General features: G+C 35.2%; 1 protein-coding gene across 9 annotated transcripts in view; it reads right to left on the bottom strand.

Moving 5' to 3' along the window:
• Positions 1–27,646, bottom strand: part of TRIQK (triple QxxK/R motif containing) — a 134,923-nt gene that overhangs the window by 47,056 nt on the left and 60,221 nt on the right. For all 9 annotated transcript variants that reach the window (XM_072603566.1, XM_072603570.1, XM_072603564.1 and 6 more), the window contains one exon: positions 20,942–21,020. In XM_072603566.1, the coding sequence (XP_072459667.1) occupies positions 20,942–21,002 (61 nt within the window). In that variant the 5' untranslated portion in view covers positions 21,003–21,020. The remainder of the gene's footprint in view (positions 1–20,941; positions 21,021–27,646) is intronic.

Raw genomic sequence — 27,646 nt, 5'->3', positions numbered from 1 at the left:
TAATGACTGTGGCAAAAGAAAGAAAATAGTTTCAATGACATTAAATTGAAAAGTTTTGGATGAACAGAATCAATGCAAGCAGTATAATAAAAAACCTATCAATTAGGGGAACAAATTTTTTGCACTAAATATCTCTGATCAATCTCTACTATCAAAAATATAGTGGGAACTAACACAAATATATAAGACCAAGTGCCACTTCCCAAAAGAAAACAGATCAAAGGAAAGGGACAAGTAACTCACACAGGAAGAAATATGCATATATACACATATTAACAATAACATAATTGTTCAAATTCATGATAATAAAAGAAAATAACAATTAAAAGAACTCTGAGATTTTACCTCATACTCAGCAAACTGTCAAAGACGACAAAATAGAAATAGACGATATTGGGAGGATTATAGAAAGACAGGTAGGTATGCTGATAAACTGTATGTGGAGCTCTGAATTGGTCTGCCCATTCTAGAAAGCAATTTAGAATCATGTTAAGAAAGTGACTAAAACATACACATCCTTTGATTCAGAATTCCAGCTTTTTGACATATATCTTCCAAAAACTCAAAGACAGAAAGAAAGATCCTATCTATAATAGTATATTCCAGAAAGCACTCATTATGATTGCAAAGAACTAGAAACAAAGAAGATATGTTTAGGGGGAACAGATAAAGAAATTATGGTACAAGGATGTATTGAAATAATATTGTTGTTAGAAAACAATGAAGATAAAACATCCAGAAAAGCATAGGAATACATGCACGAAATAATGTACCAAAGTAAGCACAACTCAGAAAACAATGCATTAACCATGTAAATAGCAATAAAAACAATAGTTATGCAATTATAATAATCATAACTGTTTATTAGTTTAGCAGGAGGGAAAGGCAGCATGGACTAGTGGAAAGAATATTGAATTTGGAGTCAGAAGTCCTGGGTTTGAATCACAGTTATGCATTTAATGTTTTGGAGGAAGTATTTGACTTCTCTGGGTCTCAATTTCTTTGTCTGTATGAGAGATTTAAACTGATTGAACTCTGAAGTCCCTTCCAGCTTTAAGACTATGACTGTATGTCCTTAAGATTTCTTTCAAACCATTATACTAGTCAACCAGTATATCTAAAAATGTTACAATGAAAATTGCATAAAAAGTGTCTTTTCTTATCAATTTATAATTTTAAATGGTTTAATTTCTAAATTCATAAATGTAAAAAATTAGTTCAATTTTCTAGCAGTTACATATCATCTTTTCCACAATAGTGAAGTTACCTTTCCTTTTACTAGTTATTTCTGATAAAACTTTTGAAGTAAGACTATATTACAGTTTTTGTAGTAATTCTAGATATGAGACTTGACTATTTTCTGAGCAGTCATTTTTCCTTAGTGTACTGACTAGAAAGTAGGTGGGAGATTTTCTTTCCTCTTCAGGCAACTGCACAATTATAGATAATTTTACAATCCTTTAAACAGTGTCAGTCTAATGTGATAATTTTACATTTATAAGACATTTCCAGTGACAGTGTCAGCCTTTTTGATACTCACTTTGGTAAGGAATGTTATAAAGAATGAGTTGTAAGAGCCATTCATCACTGTCATTTAAGTAGTTGACAAGCTAAAACTTTCAGTGGAAGTGTGTATATGTTTGAGGATGCTGTTGCAATGATTTTTCAGGATAAAAAAAAAAACTAGTTTATCTAGATACAAGTATTATCAATAACAAAAATTTGAGTTTTAATGGTCTTAATAAGGAAAGACTACAACTTCATAAAAATACCATGCCTTAGGTCTTAGGGTTATATACAATGATTTGTGAGGAAGCAACCTATCGAGCTCACTTACAATTTTAATTCTCCAAAGAACTATGAGCCTCAGTTTGCTTATAATTTAAGCTCCATCTCCTTACCACAAATACCAACTGACAGGTTTAAGTAAAAGTGAAATATGGCAATAGTAGGTTACTGAAAAGAGTAAAAGGAAATGCATATTTATGAGTTCTTAGAGCACTGGTTTATGGAATTCAGAACTCAAGGTGAAGTAATGCCTTAAATGCATATCAAGAAATACAATTTTACCTTCACCTGACATAACTGAAAAAGCAAGACTAGGCAAATACCAACAGTGAGCCTGCATTCAGGCTTGTATGATACGCATTAAGGCATTAATGCATAGAAAAGTGATGGTTATAAGGAAAAGGTAAAGAGATTTCCTTTAATGTATACTATTAATGCATTAATGCAGAAAGTTTAACTTAAGAGTCTTTTCTTGTTTTTACCAGCTTAGAGATTTACAAGTGGCAATTTTAAGTAAGAGGCTAAGATACAAAATGAGCTACTCTCCTTATCTCCATATTTGATTTTATATTTATTAATAATGCATAGATCAAAATATTCAATAACTGCTCAAGAGTTCTCAGTTATCAAACTTAATGAAGAGAATAGTAATAGCATTCTCCAAAAAGGTAGGAAATCTTTAAAATCATTTATAATTAAATTTGAAATTTAGGATTATATTTATAACGAATTTTCTATTCTAATTTTGTTTCACTCACAACTTAAATAGATCTATGATCTCATCAACTGAAGAATTATTCTGAATGTATATTGTAACATATACATCTATTCATCCTGGATCACCCTTGTCCATGTGCTCCCAAAAGTTCAACCTAGGGGTCCATCCAACACCACTTCAACTCTCTTTCTATCACACAATTCCTTGCCAATATCCTTTCCTCCTGTTCTTTGGAATTCCTCACTAGTTATATGCTAATATTTTAAAAGAAATTTTGCTTTCATGGGAAACATGAAGTCAGTAAAAAAGCTTTGAAATTTCTTGAAACCAAGACAGTCTAGTCTTCTCTTGTTAAGTTTTGGAATCAATTCATTGTATATCTGTACCAGAAATACACACTACTAGACAAGCTCTATAGGATATCCATCTTCCTGCATGTTGAAATCCGGACAATGAATGAGTTACATATACATATATATGTGCAGGATATATATATAAATATATATATGCAGGATACATACATACATATACATATATGTATATATGTATGAATATGTGTGTATACATTTATATACACACATACAAAAATGCATACATGTATATATGCATGTGTTTGTGCATGTGTGTGCATATATATGCATATATGCGTATATATGTATGTGTTTGCATATATGTATGTATGTATGTATATATAAATAATCAATCCACCTGGCCTTTCCTCCAGATGGATAGCTCAAATTCTTTTGAGGGATTAGCGCTCAAAGTCTTCCAGGAGCATGACGGAGATGTCATGTTCCAGACCTTAATGAAAGCAGGAAAATATCATTTACAAATATGAACTTCTAACCACTCATAGGGAATCCCTCCTGACCTGGACTCTCTGATGAATCTCTTTTATTACAACAGTCAAAAATTTTGATGAATATTTATCTCCATGCTTAGTTGCTCAACATATTTGTCATCAGAAAACTACTGAAAAATGCTATTTCTCTGTATATATATATATATATATATATATATATATATACACATATATATATATATATACACATATATATATACACACATAAATACATATTTATGTACATATATTGTACACACAAAATTGAAGTTAATTGCCTCTAATTCAGAATATGGATTGAAATGTCATGCATACTAGATTATCAGATATAAAATAGGAAAAATATAAGTGGCCCTGGGAACAAGAATGATGAAGCCATTCCAGCATAATCAGCAGTATTCTCATTCTTCCCATACTCAGAATCTTGGTTCAATGAGACTTGAGGGAAAATGGAAAATAATAAAATTTAATTTTAATTTTTAAAAATGCATAACCATGTCCTAGTCAAACCAGCCAGTTTCCAATTCTCTGAAATCAGCAATCTCCCATGTCCACTCCTTTATGCAGGATATAAACCATTCCTTGGAATGCACTCCTCAGTTCTTATCTTTTAGAATCTTTCTTTACCTTCTAGGCTCAGTTCAGAAGTCACTTTCTACAGGAAGCCTTTCCTGGTCACTCTACCTGCTCAGATTGCCTCGTCTTATTTATCTCTGTACTTGATACTTCCAAACAAGCTGCTGGAGGGCAGGGCCTAATTATTGTTGCTGCTGCTATTTTCTCTTTGTAGTTATAGCACCATTAAAAGATTCCTACACAGAAGGAACACTCACTTAATAAATACATGTTGAATTGAACCACTGAATAGAACACTTTTAGATGTGACATTTCACTTCAATTTAATAATTGTTCTCTAGATATTCATGTGTAAGGAAGATGAATAATACATGGTCTTGGTCCTCAAGATTACACATTACCAGGGTAGATAAGATAGAAATACCAATAATTCTAATAAAATTAGAATATGATGAAGACATAGAATGGTACAAAATTTTATGGGAAATCTGAGGAAGATGAAATAACTTCTGGGGAATAGAGATTGGCAAAAAAAAAAAAGACTTCATGGAGGAGCTGATCATGGCCTCCAAAGAGAGAAGCATGTTCAGATACCAAAATAATGTTCTAAAAGGATTTCTGACCATGTCATTATCCTATTGAAGAAACTTTAATAATTCCCTATTTCTTCTAGAATAAAATATCAATTCCTCAGTTTTGCATGTAAAATACTTCAAAATTTATCTCCAGTTTACCTTTCCAGGATTGTTGCCTTCACATCCCTTCTTGTAGTCTACATTCTACTCAGGACATCAACCACATCTAGATTGTGCCCATTCCTGCAATGCACTCCCTCTTCACATGCACAGCTTAGAATCCTTTGATTCCTTTAGCAGTCAACTTGGGTAAAAGTTCCTTCTGAATCATTTCTGTCATTAGTGTTCTTCCTCTCCTCTCAACTTATGTTCTGTGTCATTTAGGCCCCACTTTACAAGGTAGATCCCCAGGAAATGGATACACCAAATTTAAGCTATAATGTGATTCTACATTCCCTAAATATATAATTCACAAGATGATACCAATGTGTTCACCTTTAATAATTAACCAGAAGACACAATGAGTTCAAAGCAAAGAATTCAATTAAATAGTATAGTAAGAAGATAGAAATAGAATATTTCCTTCACAAACCTGGAGGACATTCATACAAATGCATACTGTTTCACTGGGAAAAAGCAAGCACATATAGGAAACATGTAGAGAGGTGGGGAAAATGTGTGGCCAAGATTCACATACAACATATATGTGGCCAGGATGCACATGTGGAGAAGAGCACACATAGGGAAAGTGGGTCCAGGCACATGCATCGAGGAATAACTCACACGAGCTGATAGATTCTAGTGATGCTGTTATGTTGGTCCTGTCAGGTCTGCTGCTGGTCTCATAGCAAATGGAATGCTGTCCAAGTGACTTTCAGATGTTACTCCACTGGACCCTGCTCTGTAGGATTCATAGTCTCCTCTGGACATTATTCTATGGGATAGATCATCTCTGTCAGATGCTGCCAGCCTGGACGCTACTCTGCTTCTCTGTTCTGTAAATTACGCCAGATGCAACTCTGCTTGACATTCTTCAGCTTCCAACTTTTAGGTCAGCTGAGATCCCTGACACTCTCTTCTTTAAGAGAAGAATGGGTGCTGCCATATGCTGTCAGCTTAAAAGTGACACATGTTTCCAGGCTCCTTCAGTAAAGGTGGAAACCTGTCTGCAAACCAACCCAAAGTCTCCTCTCCACTTCTCCTTTCTTACTTTCCAAGGTTCTTGGCTCTAAAACCTCTCATCTGCCCAGCAGGAGATATTCAGTCCCAAGCACCAAAACATTCACTGGGGGCGGGGGGTGGGGAGCTGGGGGTGGGGGTGGGGGTGGAGAAAGAGCAGCATCTTCTCCATGGGTAAAATCTCCTTGGTTTATCTTCTCCCTAAGCCATGAGCTTGAGTCTCATGGCCAGAGGGTTTACCTGACTGTATGGTAAGCATTGTATTAAGGAATAGGCAGAGAATAATGATTTATGAAGTGCTTACTATGTGCAAGGAACTGTGCTAAGCACTGGGGATACAAATACAAGCATAAAGAAACATTCTGCCTGCCTCAAGGAGCTTATGTCCTAAAGAAGGAAGACAACATATAAAAGGGAGAGAGAAAAGGAGGGGGCTGTTGGGGGTCAGACCAAAGTTTTTAGAGTCTGGAAAAAGAAAAGCACAACTGGAAGAGGAATCAAAGATGGTCCATCTGGGCTTCTCCCCAGAATGTAGACCCAAGAAGGAACACACCAATTGGAGAAGAGGAACAGCATGGTGGAGGGACACTCCAGAATGAGAAGACTACAGGGAAGGATGGTTGTACAAGGGTGAGAAAACCCAAGATGTTGAAGAATATTCCAGGAAATGTAGTTAAGACATAATGCAGAGTTTTGAAAGTCAGAGCAGAACTAGGGAGAGAGGTTAGGAAGGAATGAAGTTTGGGTGACCTGGTCACCTCCTCAAAATGGAGTCCCTGGAAGGAACTCACCAATGAGAGAAGGAAAACTTGGATGGCAACAGGGGACGATGAAATAACAGGGGTGAGGAAGTCCCAGGCAGTAGAGAAAGAGCCAGGGTGAGGGTACCTGAGCTTGAAGAAGTCCTAAAGTTTAGGGGTAGAATTGTGAGAAGTATTTCCCAATTTGAACTCTCTGAAGTCTAGATTATAAATCTATAATTGCTATTTGCATGATAACTACCAAATGGCTCTGGAGTTTGGGCTTTGTCATTTCTTAAAACCTAAGCCTGTTCCACCCTCCCTAGTGAGGGGGAGGGGGGAGGAGAGGCCGAGAAATCACCAAGCCAAGAGGGCTCTGCTTTCAGTCTTTGTCTCTGCCCTGCTCCTGAGTCTTCCATGCAGACATCCCAATCCTAAGCACACTGTCTACAGGGAAGACCAAATATACAACCAGAGAGGGCTATAATACAAGTCAATAAATATCTGCTTCCAAGGTGGATATTCCCACCAGAGTGGGAGCGCCTTTAGGGAAAAGGGCTCATTTTTGTCTTGTCTTTGTGTCCCCAGAACATAGGAGAGTGACTTGAACATGGAGAATGTTTAATAAATGCTTGCTGAAGTGGACTGGGGTAAGGGTAATATGTTTCAGATACAGAAAATAGCAAAAGAAAATCTTTAGAAGATGAATGTTGAAGAGTGGATGGTTCAGTGAGCAAAAGGACATGAAAGGAGGCAATTGGAAAGGTAAGTAGAACTCAAATTAAGCAGTGTTGTGAATGTCAAACCAAGGAGTCTGGACTTATTAGGCAGAGCCCTTGAAGACATTTGGGCAGGAGACTGACACGGCCAAAGCTGTACATGGACAAAAGAAAGGAGTATCACAAAGCCAGAAAAACAATGATAAGGAGTCAAAATTCCAAAAAAGGATTCGAATAACTAACTTAATTCTAACTTAATTGATTTTTAGAAAAGAAACAGAAACTCTATGAAAGATTTCACTGTCTACTCTAAGCATTCATATAAAGTGATAAATATGAGCATACTAATTCTGCAACTGGAAAAACTAAACGCATTGAAAATGGTGAGCTGATTTGGCTGAGATGGTGGTTGGGAACTGTTAAGACAAAGACAAAACCAAGATATTCTGACTCCTTATTCTATCACTGACTATCATGTAAGTAAGATGAAAGAAAGGAATATACCAGAAAGCCAAATAAAGACAGGTTCAAGTAGTCATTCAGTAAAATTTAAAATATATGGACATTTCTAGATCAATCCAGAGAAAATAAATAGACTTTACTTAGTCAACTAGTTCATTAATGTTATTTTTTTTAATATTTTTTGGTTTTGGTTTAGTACTTTTCATCAAAAATCACTAACACTGAAAAAAAGATCATTTAACAAATGTTCACCCTTCTTTTGTTCCTACTCACTGAGACAAAACAAATCTTAACAGTGCCCATAAAAAAATAGGACAATCCAGCCTTTGAGGAAAAGATAACCTCGATGTTATTAAAGGCAATTTTTTTAAAAAATCAAAGCATTTTTTAAAAAATCAAAGCATTTTTTCTATAACCTGGGTTACTTTGATAGTTTTTTTTTATTCTGTGCTAAGAGCATAAGAACTGAATAATAAAGGTTAATAGTTACTGCAGGAATTTGTCCTTTTTCAGCCTCTCAACATGAATTTCTCATTCTCCTGAACAAAGGAAAACAGTCTGTTGAATTAATGCTTATGGTCTATCTTTTAAAACTATGTTCAGCACTGATTTTTTTTAAATCCCAAACTAAAAAGTTATCTTTTAGTGTAAGAGGAGGCTTTGGCAAATGTTCAATACAGAACTACCTTTATTGTCTGAAAGACTTCTGTGATACTTGTCCCAACTTTCAAAGAAACAATAGTAAGTTCCATGTAAAAGACAGTGCTAGATTTAGTATACTATTTGCTTGATAAAGCAGAGAAAATCTTCACCTACACTTTAGCACATTAATGATTTGTAATTTACTTTGTTTTTAATAGATATGACTATCTTTCTCCTTTCCTTAAATAACGTGCACATTAGAATCCTAATATATTTTTTAGATGGTCTCATTAGATGTGATCAAAAAATATTAATCACCTGGTCAGTAAACATTTGATAATAACTGGTCCACAGATGAAACACATTAAACTTGGCTGGTCTGTAGATGAAGCCCTTTTGGAAGTGCAATTGTTTTGGTACACAGACTCTAAACTTCTTAGGCATAGCACTGAAATCCAGGATCACCTCCAAAATAAAATATGGCATGCTTAAATGAAGGTTGACCTATAATTACATTCTGAATATTCAGGATTTGTAAAACAAAAACAAGATGGAAGACATTTTCTCTGATCCTCACAATCTGTCAAACCTCTGTGAAAGAAGTTATGTGTAAGAGAAAAAGCAATTTTGTTGTCTCTCAATTGTCTAGGATACCAAGAACCCTAATGAGATAAAAACACAATGAATTAACAGCAGAGAAGGCTAATCCTTAAATCTTAATGTGCTCCCTCAAAATCCCCTTAAAGCACTATTCTGGCAGGGCTGCATAAGTTGATCCATGTAATTCCAACAGAAATCAGTTCTACACCTTTCTCCTGCCAGTGCCCAGGAAAACAAAAAGACAAAAGCTTATTGTGACTGAGACTCTCGCATGGCAGTGCTCTGTTTTGCAAGAGAGCTTAGAGAACCAAGGAAAAAAGGGAATGGGGGCAGAATATGGGTAGTTGTGCTGTGTGGCACTCCACTAAATGTGAAGAAAAGAGTCCAACTTCTAATTGGGATTGGTTCTTTCTCCTCAGAAATAATTTTAACCAAAGACTGAGGTTGGAAAAATGGTAATTTCTCAAGTTGGGAGGAGGCAAAGCACTGAGATCCAAACCCCTGGGAAACTACTATCAAAGAGGAAGGAGTCAGGAGGTAAACAATAGAGGAAATTAAGGGGGGGGGGGGTTAAGGGACATCAAAGATTGCAAGAGGAAGAAAACTCACTTAAAAACCTTGAATGTAAACAAATAAAAGAATAGGGAAGGTTTTAATAACCTAAAGGAAACAGTCTCCAGATTACTGAAAAGATTTCAAATACTTATGAAAAAATATTGCAAGAGAAAGCGAAATAAATCAGTACCTTATGAGAAAGAAAATCTATGCACTCCCCAAAAACCATAGAACCCTATAAAGATGTTCCTGAATGGTTTAAAAAAGAAATAAGAATTGTGAAGACAGAATTTATGATCTGCACAGCAAACATAACTGCAACAAGACAAAACCAACTTCAATCTGTGGTAGCAAGTCTCATCAGAGAAATAAAAGAAAATAGCTTATCAAGAATGCAAATGTACATGAGTGAAGGATAATTGGAAGAAGAGAAGCAAAAAGCAATATTATTAAAAGTAAACATTATTTTTATATGAGCAAAACATACTGCTCTTCAAGACAAGATGATTAGCAAAAATTTAAGGACTAGGCATCCCAGAAGAAGGTAACAAGTTGAAAAAGCTAAACACTACATTGCAATAAATAATATAAAAATTGCCCATAATTTCTGAAAAGGTTTCAATCACAAGCTTCCACAGATCATCTCTGAGAGAGGGAAGAGATAGAACCCTACGCTGAAAACTCCAAGACACATAATGGTAAAATTTTATAATTCCAATAATAGAAAACTGATTCTACAAATGACCAAAAGAAAGTTTGTCAAATATAAAACAAAAGCAATTTGAAAAAATATAATTGCTCTGCATCTTCTAATAACCACAGGAGAGGATAGAATTAATCAATCAATAAACATTTATTAAGTGCCTACTATGTAACCAGGCATTATCTGGGGATAAAAAAAGAGGAAAAAAATAGTCCCTGCCATCAAGGAACTTACAATCTAATGAAGGAGACAATGTACAAACATATTTAAGTAAGTTACATATAGGATAGATAGGAAACAAGAAAAAGTAGGTACTACTGTCTGGGGAAGGATTCCTGTAGAAAGTAGGATTTTGGTTGGCACTTAAATGAAATCAGGGAGGTCAGTAGCTCTAGAGGTGGAGAGATAGTATCCCAGGCATGGGGGATAGCCAGAATAAATGTGCAGGGTGAAAAGATGGGGCCTCTTCTTTGAGAAACTAGAAAGCCAATGTCACTGGATCTGGATCAAAGAGTATGTGTCAGGGAGTAAGGTTTGTGAGAAAGACTGGAAAGGTAGGAGGGAGTTAGATTATGAAGGGGTTTGAATGTCAGTGCATTTTTTTATTTACCCCTGGAGACAACCAGAAACCAGTGGAGTTTATCCAGAAGAGAGGTTACATAGTCTGACCTGGTTGTTGTCCTTCATTCTTGAAGAGGACCAAAATGACATCACCATGATAAAGTGAAATTCCAGTGTGTCCAGCTGTGGCTGATCAGACCAATACAAGCTCAGAATGCTCTCCCACAGGTTGGACACAGATAGTTCATTTGAATATTAGGGGTGGATACCCCAAATTTGCACATCCTATGTTTACTTTGTGCTGTCTCAATTCTGCTTTGCTCATAGAGCACAGCACCTTTTCTGATGTGGGCATGCCATGGTAACTGATCCTGTGCCAGTGTCTCCCATGTTGCACAGTCAAATCCAAAGTTCTTGAGGGAGACCTTGAGAGTGTCCTTGTATGGCTTCTTCTGACCACCATGTGATCACCTGTCTCATGTAAGTTCTCCATAAAATAGTCTCTTTGTCAAGCATACCTTTTGATTTCTAACAACGTGGCCAGCCCATTGGTGTTGCAATCTCCAAAGCATAGTTTGAATACTTGACAGTTCATCTTGAACAAGGACTTCAGTGTCTGGTACCTTATCCTGCCAGGTGATTCTCAGAATCTTGCTAAGACAATTCAAATGGAAGCGATTGAGTTTCCTGGCATGGCGCTGGTAGACTGTCCATGTCTTACAAGCATATAACAATGAGGTCAGCACAATGACTCTTTAGAACTTCAGTTTGGTCTTCTCTCCCAAACTTTTCTTTGGAGCCTCCCAAACAGTGAGTTAGCTCTAGCAATGCATGCATCAACCTCATTGCCAATGTGTGCATCCCTGGAAAGTACACTACCAAGGTTGTGTCAAATAATTGCAATGAGGATGAACAGGGCATCAAGGTCAACTACCTTACTGATGGTAAGTTCTTCAATTTGAAAAGGCTACAAGCCAAGACCAAAGTGGAGGGAATATGGGTGCATGATTTTCTGTTTGCAGATGTAGCCTCTGAGGCTGAGTTGCAACAAAGTATGGATAATTCTCTGCTGCTTGTGTTAATTTTGGCCTAATAATTAACACCAAGAAAACACAAGCGCTTCATCAGCCTGCATCACACTATTCATATGCGGAACCATCAGTTACAACAAATAGTCTGACCTATGCTTTAGGAGAATAACTTTAGTGGATGAATGCAAAATAGATTGCAGTGGGGAGAGATTTGAAGTAGGCAGCCCCACCAGCAAGCTATTGCAATAATCTCTAGAATGGTGCTATTGTCAGAGGATAAAAGGGGGTATATTCAAGAGATGTTACAAAGGTGAAATCAATAGGAACAGACTGGATGTGGAAGGGGTGGGAGATAGGAGTTCAGGATGACTCGTTGGTTGGAAAATTGAGGAACTAGGAGGATGGCATTGCCCTCTGCAGTAACAAGGATGATGAACATAGGAGAGGGTTTAAGGGAAAATATAATGAGTTCCACTTTAGACTTAGTGAGTTATAATTCAAGATGTCTGAAAGGTAATTGAAGATACAAGATTGGAGGTCAGCAGAGAGAAAGAAACAGAAAAGTTACATTTGAGAATCATCAGCATAGAGATGAGAGATGATGAGATCACCAAGTGAAATTATATAGATGGAAAAGAGAAGAGGGCCCAGGCAGAACCACATGGCACACCTAAGGTTAGAAGGCATGATCTGGATGAGGATCCAGCAAAGGAGACAGAGAAGGAATCAGATAGATAGGAAGGAAACCATAACAGAGTGATGAGAGAGTAACCAACAGTGTCAAAGGCTGCAGAGAGATAGAGGAGGACTAGGGTTGAGAAAAGGCCATCATATTTGGCAACTAAGAGATGGAATAATGTGTTCCTAAGACGAAGAGAGTTCAAAATGCAACTCAAGGTGACATACCCTGAAAACTCCAGCCTAACAATTAAAGTAAAAAAAAAAAAATGGACATTCAATAAAAAGAAGCATTTAAAGCATTTCTAGAAACAAAAACAAAATCTGAATTGTTTCTCAAAAATTTCAACAAGAAATATAAACAATTAAGCAGCTGAGAATGACAGCAACCAAAGAATAACAAATAGATCATTAAGGGGTTGATTTCTAAATATACAAAGAGGCAACATTGAAAGTGGAAGCCAAATAGAAGTGATAATAAAGATATGGACCTGAAATATCATGGGTTAAAACTCAAGGATTAATGATGAAGTGTAAAAGAAGGGGCATAAGAAAATTCCTGCCATTGAGCAATATCTTCTCTATTACTTGTAATAATTGTTATTTCTAAGAGAGAGGCACAACAGATAAGAAGGGTGGTGGTGGTAAGGAGCTGAGATCTACAAATCAATAAAATAGAAACTATTTAGAAAGGAAATCCAAAACAAGTACATTGGATGCTTTAAATACAAGAGAATTACAGAAAATAAAGAAGAAATACATAAATGCAAAGACCATGAATCAAAGAATAAAAGAGACAGAAAAAGAAGATAAATAATTAAGAGAATGAGGGAAAGAATTTTTTTTAAAAGCACAGAAAATTAAATTTAAAAAATCAATAAGCAATATAAATTAAAGAGGAAGAAAGGAAAGGACATTTTACTTAAGTAGCTGAGTGAAAAAAATAGGGTAAGAATTAAATAAATAATAACAGATAAAAGGAAGTAAGAAAAAAGAAACTTTTAAGCGAAACTCTAAAACTATAGGAAGGGATTAACAAACAGGATAGGAAAGGAGAGGAGAGATAGAAATAGAAAGATTAACTTTAAAATCAAGTAAGCTAAAATAAATAAAGATACAAAATACCATGGCTACAGAGGAAGGGGGAAATCCTAATTTGGGGAAAATATAAAAATAAATAGAGGAAACTATAAGCTGAATTCTCATAACTTTAACTATGAATGGAATAGACAATCCAATATAATGAATAAGTGATAAAATGGATAACAAAACAAAACCTTACAATCTGTTGCTTACACAAAACATTAAAAAAAAAAGATGTACACAAAATAAAAATGAGGTGCAGGAAAAAGAAATCACTGTGCTTCAGGTAAATCCAAAAAAATATTATTTGTGATCATGCTATGAAACAAGACAAAAACTAACATTTCTAATATATAAAGGGAGAAATAAGGAAATCACATTATGCTTTAAGAAACTCTAGTAAAAATAAATCATTCTCAATATTAAATTTACATTCTCCAAATACTTTAGCATGTAAGTTCATGAAGAAAAAGACAGTTGAACTACTTGTAGATATAGGCAGTAATAGAATAGCCACAGGAGATATCAATCCCCCTTTCTCAGTTTTGGATAAGTCAAACAGAAAGATTAACAAAAGGAGAAATAAAGAATTGAATGAATTGCTGTAGGATTTAGGACCAAAAGACTTTTAGTATCTTCTAAATAGAACTATTAAAGATTATACATATTTCTTAGCACCACATAGTACTTTTACAATAAATTAATATGTATTAGGGGTTAGAAATCCTGCAAATAAATATAGAAAGGTTAAAAAAAGAACAAGCATAATAAAAAAACTAATTAGTTCATGGAGCACAAATTAAAGAAAGACCCAAATGGACTCTTAAAAATGAAATCCTAAATGATAAAGGATCAAAGAACAAATCACAGAAAATAAACAATTGTGTGAAAATTATAATGATGAGCAAAAAAATCAAACTTTCTGGGTTATATGTCAAGTTCTCTGAAGGGGAAAAATTATGTTCTTCAAATCTGCATTAATAAAATAAAAAAGGAAAGATTAATGAACTGAAAATATATTCTAAAATTAGAAAGCTAACAAATAAGCAAGACAAAGTCAATACTAAAGAGGAGGGGGAAAAACAAACCAAACTATAAATATGATAACTAATAAAGCTAGATGTTGATTCTGATGAGGTTTAGGGGTGATGGGGACCCCAAAATACCGACAGTCTGGGTCTTGCTCGAATGAATTTGACTCAAACCTTCTTAAAGCCAAAGAAAAAAAGTTTATTAAAGATTTGTCAAATTGGGTTGGCTCTTAAGGAGCCTAAGCATTTGTAACTCTTGTATTCACAGGTGGACCAGATAGAATCTCAGCTACACAGAGTACTGAGCTAGATTGCATCTGAGCACCTTCATGGAAGCAAGACCGAACTAAATACAGAAAAGACTATAAGAGGCATCTGGGGGTTGTGGTGGTCTGGTAGTCCAGGGTGATGGGAGGAGGTGTCTAGGGAAGGTCCTGAGGAGAAGTACAAGGAGGGAATCCAAGGAGGATCAAAGGCTGGAAACACCTTGAGGCAATCAGGAGACATCAGACAAAGGAGCACCTAAGTGGGAAGCAGGTGAGGCAATCAAGAGGTAACAGATAATGGCCACAGATTTGAGTATGAAAGACCAGGTTATGTAGGGAGATTCAAGGAGAATTCAAGGAAGTTCCCAGAGTCTGAATCCCATCAATTCCTTCAAAAGACTAATACAATTGATAAGCCTATACTAATTTGGTGAAAAGTGAAAGGGTAGAAAATAAAATCAACATATTTGCAAATGGACCAGGTGAAATCAAAATAAAAGCAGGAGAAAAAAACAATTATCTGCAGCTCATATGTACAATTATATGCTACCAAAAACATATTTTTTAAAAAAAGGACTACCTAAAAAATGGAAAATACCCAAACTAAAAGATCAAACGGAGATTTTAAATAATCCAAAAAGAAACAGAACTAGCAATAAAGGAACTACTGAAGAAAAAATATTTTTGTCCATAATAGAGTCATAGAATTCTATCATGCTTTTAAAGAATAGTTAGAATATCATACAAATTAATTCTCAAAAAAAAATTAGAAAGCACCCAGATCAGATTTTTTTTATGAGATAAAATCTTAATATCTAAACCAAGGAAGGTTAAAAGACAGGAGAACTATACACTAATATCAAAAGTGAATATTGATTCAAAGACTTTGAGTAAAATTCTGTCAACTATACTACAGCGATTTATAAAAGAAATTATTCAAATGACCCAGTAGGATGCAAAGATGGCCCCACATTAGGAAAGTCATCAACATAATATAAAAACAAAATCACCCAAAATCACATTATCTCAATAGATGAGAAAAGACCTTTCACAAAGTACAAAACTCATGTATGCTAAAAACACTACAAAGTTTGACACAGAGAGACCTTTCTCAATATCATAAAAAAAATTTACATAAAACCAAAAGCAAACATCACATGCAATAAAACTGGAGAGTTTCCCAATAAATACAAGGGTAAATCAAAGACATTCATTCTCCCTGTTATTTGATATAGTTTTTCAAATCCTAGTAATAGTTGTAACATGATAAAAAATTGAAGATCTAAACATAAACACAGAGGCAACAAAACTTACGTATCTATCTGTTGATAATATAATGTAATAAACCTAACATGATATATAATAGTGTTATGATAAGTAAATGTATTACTAATAGTCCTAATGATGGGGTTCAGACTCTGGGAACTTCCTTGAGCTCCTCTGGAATCTCCTCACTTAACCTGACCTTTCATACTCAAATTGAGCTCTCCTAGTATCTCTCCACAGAACCTGGCTTTTCATACTCAAATCTGTGACCATTGTCTGTTATCTCTCGATTGACCCACCTGCTTCCCACCCAAAATCCTCCATTGTCTGCTATCTCCTGATAGCCTCCAGGTGTTTCCAGCCTTTGACCCTCCTTGGACTTCTCAAGACCCTTCCTAAATCCCTCCTCCCATCACCCTGGACTACCAGACCACCCCCCAGACCTTTCCTATACTCTTTTCTGTATTTAAGTTCCATGTTCCCTCCATGAAGGCGCTCAGATGCAATCCAGCTCAGACTCTGTCTAGCTGAGATTGTGTCTGGCCCGCTTCTGAATACAAGCGTCACAAATGCTTAGGCTCCTTAAGAGGCAACCCAATTAGGCGAATCCTTAATAAACTTTGTTTTCTTTAGCTTTAAGAAGTCTTGAGTCAAATTCATTCGAGCACGACCCGGACCATCGGTATTTTGGGGTTCTCGATCACACCTCAACCTCTTCACTACCAAAGAGTACAAATATAATCTATGTAGGTTAAAAAGGGAAGTGGTAAATCACTGTATCAAATTTCTTTTATAAGGGTTTCCTGTCACACACACATATATATGTATATATGCATATACATATATGCATACACACATACACATACAATATATGCATGGATGTACACATATGCACATACACATATAATTACAGTGTGTATGTGCATATCCATGATTATATAAGCAAATTACACATATAAGCATACATGTGTATATCTGCATATGTATGAATGAACAATCAAAAGCCATTCCCCAATATATAAATGGACAAAGGAAATGAACAGCTTTCCAAAAATTAAAAATTATTGACAACCATGTAAAGAATGCTCCTAATCACTAATAAGAGAAATTCTAATCAAAACAATTCTTAGGTTTCACCTTACACTCTGCAAATTGACAAAGATAAAAAAAGAGTGGAATAATCAATGTTGGAAGGGTTATGGGAGGTTAGACACACCAGAGCATTTCTGGTGGAGCTAGGCATTTGTATGAGTATTTTGGGAAGCAATTTGAAATTATGCAAATAAAGTAACTAAAATGTCCATACTAAGCGACCCAGAAATTATAATACTAGGCTTATCTGATGCACTCCCCTTCCCTTTTCTCTTCTCTTCTCTTCTCCCCTCCCCTCTTCTCTCCTTTCTTCTTCCCTTAGCTGAGGGTGTTCTACCCAAAGGAAGGTACAATTCAATGGACGAAAGCTTCCTCTTTAGATTTCTTAAAGACCAAGCCTTAAACCCATCTCACTCTGAATTTCATAGATTGGACAAAAGGTCCCAGCCTCCTAGCACAGAGTGAATGTAAATAGTAGCAGTTTCTTTTTTGAAACCTTGAGGGTCTTCCCCACCCAGTTTGATTGCTTGTTTTTTTGGTTTTTGTTTCTTGTTTTTTTATTAAAGGAGCCATCACTTGAGTAACTACTTAAGAGGCCTATTCACCAAATGGGCTTACCCTCACTCAGTGTGAGAATCTGAAAAGGCCTTAGCCTAAAAGCGCCAGGGTCTCCCACTGCATCCTGGACGATGTCCAGTCATCCTGATGAATATCTGGCCACTGAACCCAGATGACTCAGGAGAAGAAAGTGAGACTGGTGATCTTGCACAGTCCTCCCTCACTCAAGTCAGTCAACTGCAAGTGATGTCATCCTCTCCTTGATGTCATGATCCTCTTCAAGAACAAAGGACAAATACAACTAGGCTTATACTCTTAGCAGGTTTCTGATCAGAAGAAAATTTCCATACAAAATATAATGGCACGTTTTCATAGCAAAGAACTAGAAATAAGTAGATGCTCAACGATTAGGAAATCTCTAAACAAATTGTGACACATAGATGTAATAGAATATTACATTGTGGCAAGAAAGGATACATATGATGAAGACAGAGAAGCAGAGAAAACATCTACATGAACCCAGGCATAGTAAGTAAGCAAAGCCAAGAAAAATATGTAATGACTAAAAAAATGGAAATAACCACAAAAAATCATAAGTCAGAGTTTAAAAATGATAAAGAAGCATGATTTGAAAAAAAAGTATGAAAAGGTGGCCCAACACTACACCTTTGAACAGGAAGAGGGTCCATAAATGTACATTGTACATATTTTCAATATATTTCAATGTATTGATGAATTATGCTAATTTTTCCTCTTTTTTTGATCTTGGAAAAAAAAATCTATCTAGTTAATCATCAATGTCAAAATCAATATATTTGTTACTATCAGTAAATTTATATGAAATACTATATCTATATGATGGCATATATATCAGATTGAATATAAGATAAACTCCAATAAAGCTGTGCTCTCAGCAAGGATCTCTTAATCTCTTATAACGCAGACATAGATGACTCCTAGATCTCTATATATTCAGCCTCAATCTCTTTGCTGAGTTTCAGTCTCATGTCACTAAAATATCTAATGGGTATTTCAAACAGGATATCTCACAGCCATATCCCACAGATATCCCACATAGAACTTAAAAGGCAGAAAACAAAAATCATCATCTTCCCTCCCAAACCTACTCCTATTCTGAACTTCTCTGTTTCTACTGAAAGCACATCCATTATTCTAATCTCAAAGGATGGTAACCTCAGTGTTATTCGTGATTCCTCATTTTCTCTTACCTGACATATCTAACTGTTTGCTAAATCTTGCCATGCAACATTTATCACATCCAGTGGTATGGTGGTGAATGTTAAAAAATAATGTGCATGACACACTTTTAAGTTTAATCTACATTTAATCTACATTGTCCATCACTTTCTTAGGTCTATCTAACCTGCAGATTCCCCACTTCTAGAATCAACAAAAGAGTAACTCAAGCCCTGATATGTAACATTTGCAGATTTATGAGATGTAAGCACTCATGCCAAATATTTAACAATTGGCTCTTGCTAGCTGGTTGAGCTAGCTCCTACACAGCCCTGCCATACAATCCTTTCTAATGTAGCCACTATTTCTGGCTAGGCTCTCAAAACACCTCTCACCTGGACTCCTAACGATAGTCTTAAAAACCGATCTTCCTGTCTTCCTCCCCAGTCCAATCCCTCCTTACACACATCTGTCAAATGATTTTCTTTAAGCATAGATCTGAGCAAGTGACTTTCCCCAGACTCTGTTATTTCTCAGTTATTGTAGAATTGTTTTGTGTTCATCCTTCGTTGCTGAAGAAGATCATGCCATCAGAGAAATGATGACATGACTTACACTTGACTGTGTTTTGAGTGAGGGAGGGCTGTGCAGGTCACCAGCCTCACTTCTCCTCCAGAGCCATCTGAATCCAGTGGCCAGATATTTATCAGGATGACTGGAGATGACCCAGGAGACTGCTTCTCAGTTGTTCTAGGATAAAATAGAAACTCCTCAATCTGGCATTTATTGTGCTTCATAGCAGGACTCCAACCTCTTTCAAGAATCATCATATAGTATTCCTCTCTCTTACCTCTAAAGTTCAGCAGAACTGAATCTTCTGTTTTTCAACATATACAAGTGAACTCATTCTATTCCTTCTCCAGCAGAATGTCTCCTCCGTCATCCCCATGATAACCTTCAATTTCTACCTGTCTACTGAATGATCTATTCCTGCCTACAAACATGCCCATGTCCTCCTCATAGTCCAGAAACCATTTCTCGATTCATCATCTCTTAATATAAGCCTATACCTCCCCTCCCTTTTGTGGCTAACCTTATGACAACTGTCCTGAGTCAATCCCTCCACTTTTTTTTTCTCACTCTCTTCTGAAAGTTCTACAAAGTGGTTTCTGGCTTCATCATTCAGCTGAAGTTGCTCTCTCCAAAATTACCAAGGATCTCTTAATTGTCCTATCTAATGGGCTTTTCTCAAGCATTTTCCTTGTGGAAATCTCTGAAGTCTTTAATACTGTCAAGCATCCTCTTCTCACTGATATTCTCTTTTTCTCTATACTCTCTTCTCACTTCGCTGCCCACTCTTGTGTATTCTTGTCTGACTTCTCTTCCTTTTCTAAGCTATCTTCTAAATCTATCTTCTTCCACCTTCTGTTTTAATGTAGATGTTTCCCAAGGTTCTATCTTCTGCTCCTAAGTTGAAATTACATATAAGATGGAAGTATTTAGAGCATGTATAAAAAGAGAAAAGATGGAGACAGGTCCTAAATTTCTTAAAAAAGAAAAGTGAGTGACTTGGAACATAGGCGATGACTACTATAAGGATGTGGACAGGGTAATACAGGCAAGTGGTTTCAGAAGAACAGATATCTGTGTAATGGTAGTAGAGGACAAGTATGAAGCAAGGTGTATGCCTCTGCTTCCTCCTTCTCCTGGCACAATGGTTTGGGGACATCAAAGGTATATACTATAGTGGAGAGGGTGGCCAGGCACACATTCATTCTGAAACAAGTCATAGAAAGAGCTGAAGAGGAAGAGTCTAAGATAAAGAGAAATTTGGTAACATTTACTTGAAAGGACATAACAAAGCAGATACATAACATGTACAAGATTTTGGAATAGACAGGCTGATATGAATGCAGATGAGAGACTGGAGAGAGTTAGCCAGGGATGAGGGCTTTCATCTTGGAAAATCTAAATCATAATGAATGAGAGAAAAGGAAGTGAATTTTTCAGTCATAGGTCAGGAAAATATAAATTGATGGGTTCCAATATTTTCTCAAGAATCAAAGATTATGTTACTTACCAATTTGCTTTCTATATTGATCAACAGGTAGTTTTAAAGTGGAAGCATCCTTTCTTCCCATCTTGGGTCTCTAAAATACCTATTCAAAAGAAAACAAATCACAAAATGTTAAAAAAATATCACATATGAAAAGAAATAAAATCTATGTGATATCTTCCTAAGCAATTTACTATTGTTCTTCAATTAGTTATTTTATCCTTATCTGACTTCTTCATGATCTCATTTGGAATTTCCTTGGCAAAGATATTGGAATGGCTTTCAATTTCTGTCTCCTGATCATTTTATTGATGAGAGAACTGAGGCAAACAGGGTTAAGTAAGTTGCCTGGATTCATATATCTAGTAAGTGCTTGAGGCCTGATTTGAAGTCTGGTCTTCCTGACTCCAGGCCCAGTGCTGTAGCCATTGTACCACCTAGCTGCCACAATACCTAAAAATTATTTTGATTGCTATACCTTAAGTGGTAAACAGAGTTTGGGGGTGAAGGGAAGGCCTCTAAGACATTGGGTCTGACAGACATCAATTAATTACTAAGCAAGTTACCCACTCTTAGCCTCTGTTTCCTCATCCGTAAAATGGATATAATAATTACACCAATCTAGAGCTGCTGTGATACTCCAATAATATTATCTGTATGAAAGGCTTTGTAAACTTTAAAGAACTCTCATTACTATCTCAAACTCTTAGGGTATTTGATTTCATTAGTGTAAGTATAATTTCTCCATGTCTTAGTGCCCTGTTGAAGAAGAAGAGAAGGAAGGAGGGAAGAAAGGAAGGAAGGAAGGAAGGAAGGAAGGAAGGAAGGAAGGAAGGAAGGAAGGAAGGAAGGAAGGAAGGAAGGAAGGAAGGAAGGAAGAAGAAATTTGGACAATCAGTCTTCTGGTGATGATCTTATCTGGATCTAAGTACTCTGGTCCTTAGATGCAGATGTAGTCTGTCACAGGGCTTGCCTCTGAAGCCTTTGCAGTTTCATAAGGCATGTCAAAGCTGGTATTCCACTGGTGTAATCTTGAAACTGAGACCTATCACCATTCCAGGGCATCAGTGTTCTTCATATATGCTTGTTTTGTTGGGTTGTTTTAAGGATACCTCATCTTTCAAATGTATTTCAAATATAATAATAGTATATAAATATATATTAAGAGGTGATAACTAAAAATGCAAGTCAATAGACTCCTATTTTAATATAGATGTTGCCCAAGGTTCTAGCTTCTGCTCCTAAGAACACAATGAACAAGGTTGTTTCTTAAGTTTTTATAAGGTTTTTTAAAAAGTATTGTTCTCAATTTTCCATATCCCGATGTAAATAAGTTTATATATCACTTTCAAAACTCATATCTGAAATATAATTTGAAGAGCAAACAAAATAGGGACTTAAAATGTGACAAATGCTATTATTGCTGTCATTATTGTCATCGCAAAAATTATTAATAATGAAAAGTATTTAATTTTCACTATGAGTACTAAATCAGGAGCACAGGCAAAGTCATTTTCATTTTATGAAAAAAATAGCTAAAGGTTATTTAAAATGAGCCACAGAAATTCCCCTGTTTATCTGTGTAGTTCACACTGTCATAGCAACAGATATCTAGAACCTCTAAAATGTTGTGACTTTTCTTTCTTCTTCAAACCTATGTGGTAATCATCATTCATTTCAACTGCTTTGATGGTTGGATAGCAAACTACCAAGAAGCCCATGGAGACATTAGCACATACAGTCACAATGTCTAATAAGACAGTTATTTGCATAAAAGATCAGCCACAATTTAAAATGTGTTGTGATAGAAGTGGAAAGGGAATAACAGATCTATATTAATATGTACAAAATCAAGATTGTTTTCACAATTTCATTCTCTTGGGACTGTGACTCATCACCTTCTCTTGTAAAGAACATAGCACTCCCTGAGGAAACAACTTGCTATGAGTCCAAGTTAAACTAAAATATGGATTAACGAAAGCTAATATTTATTATTGATGAGGGTTTTTTTGTAAGAATGGTTTTGGATGTAACTAATATAGATTTCTAAGAGAAAAAAATCAGTAATCTTTATAAATAAAAAATGTCAACTTTAATAGCAAAGTGGAAAGCCTAAAATAAAGTGAGCTCATTTATGCTATGTTAAAAATATTTATTAAGATTACCAATATCCTTATTGGATATATGTTTTAGGGTTAAAAATCACTACTGTAGATTAATATTTTTTTAACCTGAATTGTACAAAAACATGATATAGATTTTCAAGAAAAATATATTTTTGGTGTGAGAAAACAACACTGTAAAATGCACTCATTTTTTATAGGTTTTTTTCATTTCTCTTTTATATAATATATAGAAAATTAGAAAGAATGACTAAACTAACCTAAAACTTTTATACTTTTCCTGCTTCAAGAAAAAGTACATATGCCAGATGTATATATTTAAATTCACATCAAAGCTTATTAAAAATCAACATAAGTCAGAACTACAGAGACAGTAATCATAATAGTTAATATTTATCTTTCTTCTATCAACATTGAACAAATAAGACTGAGGTTATGAATCAATATTTAGTGAAATACAAAGTAAGCTATATTCCAAAATAAAATAGCATGTATTTAATCTTTTAAAAAATGTTAGCGATGAATTAAAAACCCTTTACACATCCTATGTGATCACCAATATCTTGGAATTTAGGTACCGATTGTTTGAAAATGGAATTAGGGTGCTTGCTACATTCAATTCAATAAATACTAAAATTACAAAACATTTAGAGAAAAATAGCATGTTGCCTGTGAAAGGATGACACACAAATTTGTGAAAATTAAAATTAAAAGGGAGGGAGTATATGTAGAAATGAGTAGGAAACTAAGGAAATAACCAAGCAGATGGAAATGCCTAATGCAATGAATATTGTAGAGTAAAAGAACTCCAGCACAAAACTGCAAAAGAAAATTATACAATAACTAAAATCAGAGAAAAGATTATGCAATGATCACTGGGACTCTGTGAGTGATTGGTTGGCCTAATTAAATAAAGAATAAGATAAAGAGTCAAATAGACACCTTAGGAGACAGCTTGGGAAAACTTAAACAATATCCTTCTCCCCCAACATTCCCAACTGGAGAAACTAGAACTCAAAAAGCCAAAACAGTATGATATTGCTGTTATTTTCAATCTAATTTTCTCATCCCTCAACATCAAAACAATAATTATGACAACTCTGCAATAAGAAAATGATAATAGCTAATATTTATAAAAGCCTTTGAGGTTTATAAAGTTTCTCATATATATATGTATATCCTACATATATATGTGTGTGTGTGTGTGTACAGATATATATGTGTGTACATATGTGTTTATATGTATACATACATGTGTATGTGTGTATACACACATTTTATTTGACTCTTACAACTCTGTATAAGTCCAACTGAAATAGGAACATTTTCCTGAGACAGCTTCCCTGAGTTCCCTGATTCAGCTTTCTCCTCCAATACACAATATGATAGTCTCCAGCTTCCCTGACAAGTACAATATTTTTACATGAACTGCATGCACTGTGTCCTAATGGATGAAATGTTAAAAATGTTACAAATGTTTCTAAATAAATATTATGAAACAAAGGAATATAAAACAATTGCTAATGTAATACAGAACCCCAGGGAGCATAGAAGAACAGTAGGACATTCCAGAATAGTTTAAAAAACTGAAACTTTGACAAGAGTTAGAAAGGAACAAATATCTAGAGCAGAAAAACTTGAACCATGTGGCAAGTGAAGAGAGCAATGGACTTGGAATACAAATATACTGACGTAAGGTCAATCTAGGAAAAGAGATATTAAAGGCAGCAAAACATAAGGATACATGATTACCTCACAAGCAAAAGCCATTGATGTCAGAGAAAGCCTGCCCACAGATAACTTAAGGATCCTAAATTTCCCAGAAGAACAAGAAAAAAATGTGAAAATTTAAATACCATAATTTAGGAAAAGATACATAAAAATTATCCAGAGCTCCTGAATAAAGAAAACAAAATAATAATCAAAAGAAACCGTAAAACAGCTCCAAGAACTAGTTCTAATGATCACAAAAGAATGCTGAAAATATCCAGATGAAAACACTGCGAATATCAAAGAAAGAGAATTTCACACCAGAATGTGGTTGGTGTTCAGTTGTTTCAGTCATATCCAAATCTTTGTGACCCTATTTAGGGTTTTCTTGACAAAGATGCTCAAGAGATTCGCCTTTTCCTTCTCTAGTTTATTTCATAAATGATGAAGTGAGGCAAACAGAATTAAGTGACTTGCCCAGGGTCATATACCTAGTAAGTATCTGAGGCCAGATTTAAACTCATGAAGATGAGTCTTCTTGACTACAAGCCTGGCATTCTATCTACTGGCACACCTCGCTGTCCCAAAACAAGATTACTGTGCATGAAATAGATACTGAAGAAGATAATGGAATAATCTATTGCAAAAAGCAAAGGAGCCCAAGATGCAACCTGAAATGATGCATTCAACAAACTTGAACCAAAGCATCAGGGAAAGCAGATTCAATAACAAAGAAGCATTTGAAGCAGCCCTTCAAGAAAAACAAAAACAAAAAAAAAAAAAAACAGGTGTGAGCAAATTATTCTGCCAGACTTATCTACTGGACTATGAGCCTCTTGAGATCAAGGATTGCTTTTTACTTGTCTTTGTAGCCCTATTTCTTCACAGTAGGAACACCTTAAGTGATCTAAAAATGCTAGTTGAATGATTGACTGATAATTCAACTTGTAAACACTCCCAGACAACAGAATCAAAAGAAAGGTGAATAAATATAACTAGCAAGTAAAGAATATGTAATCAAGTAAATTACTATACCTCAATGTAGTAGTAACATTTTTAAGCAAAAGGGAAAGACTGACATTGGTTTAAAAAAATAGATTAGGAGACTTTTTTAAGTACCTAAGGGGATAAATATAAAATAGGAATTTTTAAAAATAGGAGTCATGATGGTAGAGAGTCACACCTGACATACCATGGACACACAACCTAGTACAGGTTACTCAATGTATTCTGTGGTCATAAATTAGACTGGGAATGTGGGGGATAGAGAGAAATTTTTGATGTATATACATACCTTCGTGAAGTCCATGTGTGAATGATAAAAGGAAGATAACTCCTATGGTCACTTAGCAATAAGGGCTACAGAAGAATGGGTGGGGAGTAGTGAAAGAGTTGGATTAACAAAAGTGGGAAATAAAAGGAGTGAAGGAATTTCACTGAAGAGTGCTCCCAAGGCACAAAAGGGATATGTTATAATAGGAAAAGGCATCCTTGCAAAAGGTCTAATTGGAAGGGGAATAATGATACACAAAAGACTACTTCTTTTGAGAATGCTTAGTTTTCATAGAAAGCATTCTAAGTCAGGAGAAATGAAATTAAGAGCATCTTAGGGCAATTAAAATAAGCAATGAGGGAGGACTATGGATACCTCCCCCCAAAAAAATAAAGACTGCATGGCAAATAAGATGCATGATTATGAGGAAGAAAGAAGGCATCTCTCTTTTGTCCAAAGACTCTATATAAACTTGATCCCTGAAAAGTTCTGCTACTACCCATTTGCTGCTCACGGGGGCTCTTTTCATCTCACTGTGAGTAAAAGAAAGCTTTATTTACCCTGCATTCTTGGGGCAGCCGGGTGGCACAGTGGATCGAGGCCACTGCCTCTAGGCCAAGCCTAGAGTCATGGAGATCTGAGTTCAAATCTTGCCTCAAACACTTCTTAGTCTTGGAATTCTAAACTAGCCACAATTCTGTTTGCCTCAGTTTCCTCATCTGTAAAGTGAGCTGAAGAAGGAAATGGCAAACCACTCCAGTATCTTTGCCAAGAGCACCCCAAAGAGGAGTCACTAAGAGACAGACACTACTGAAACAACTGAACAGCCACAACCCCTATTCTCAAGTGGCATTCTTCTTCACCTGAACCACTCCTTCAATTTTGCATTACAACTGTTCTTTGTAATTTTGAAAATTTACATTCTTGACTCTCCCTATTTCTTTAAGTCATTCCGTGCTTTTCTATATTTATTCACCAAATAGAACTTTTTTTTAAAGGGCAAAAGAATCGATCAATGCAAAAGTTTAAAACCTATCATATGTAATAAGGATGCACTAGAAGCTTTCCCAAAACATTCAGGAGTAAAACAAGGATGCCTACTATCTCCACTATCATTTGGTATAATTATATAGATATCCATAAGAGCAATAAGAGAAGAGAAAAAAATCAAAATCACAAAAATAGGCAAAGAGATAAATTACACTTTATTTGTGGATGGTATTGTTTTACTTAGAAAATCATGGGAATTAGCAAAGAAACAACTGAGATAATCTAAGTTAAAAAGGATCAACATGTAAAATGTTTTTTCCTGCCTTAAAGTATTCTATAAATGCTGGCTATTCTTATTAATGTTATTAATAGCTTCAGTAATGTTACAAGCTTCAAAATAAATCCACAAAATCAACAGTATATTTACACAATAACAACAAAATCTAAGTGGTGATAATGGGAAAAAGAAGTCATGTTCAAAATAACTAATTAATAGTAAATGATAATAATAATTAATAATTAATGAGTAAATTTACTAGAGCACATTCAATATTTGTAGATTTTCAGTTACAAAATTTTCATCTCAAAAATGAACAATTTTTTTTTAATATGAAGAAATATTCAGTACTCTTG

The sequence above is a fragment of the Notamacropus eugenii genome, chromosome 4 (genome assembly GCF_028372415.1).
Source record: "Notamacropus eugenii isolate mMacEug1 chromosome 4, mMacEug1.pri_v2, whole genome shotgun sequence".
Classification (NCBI taxonomy): Eukaryota; Metazoa; Chordata; class Mammalia; order Diprotodontia; family Macropodidae; genus Notamacropus; species Notamacropus eugenii.
Note: the sequence above shows the minus strand (reverse complement) of the source record. Positions and strands in the feature narration are given on the sequence as shown.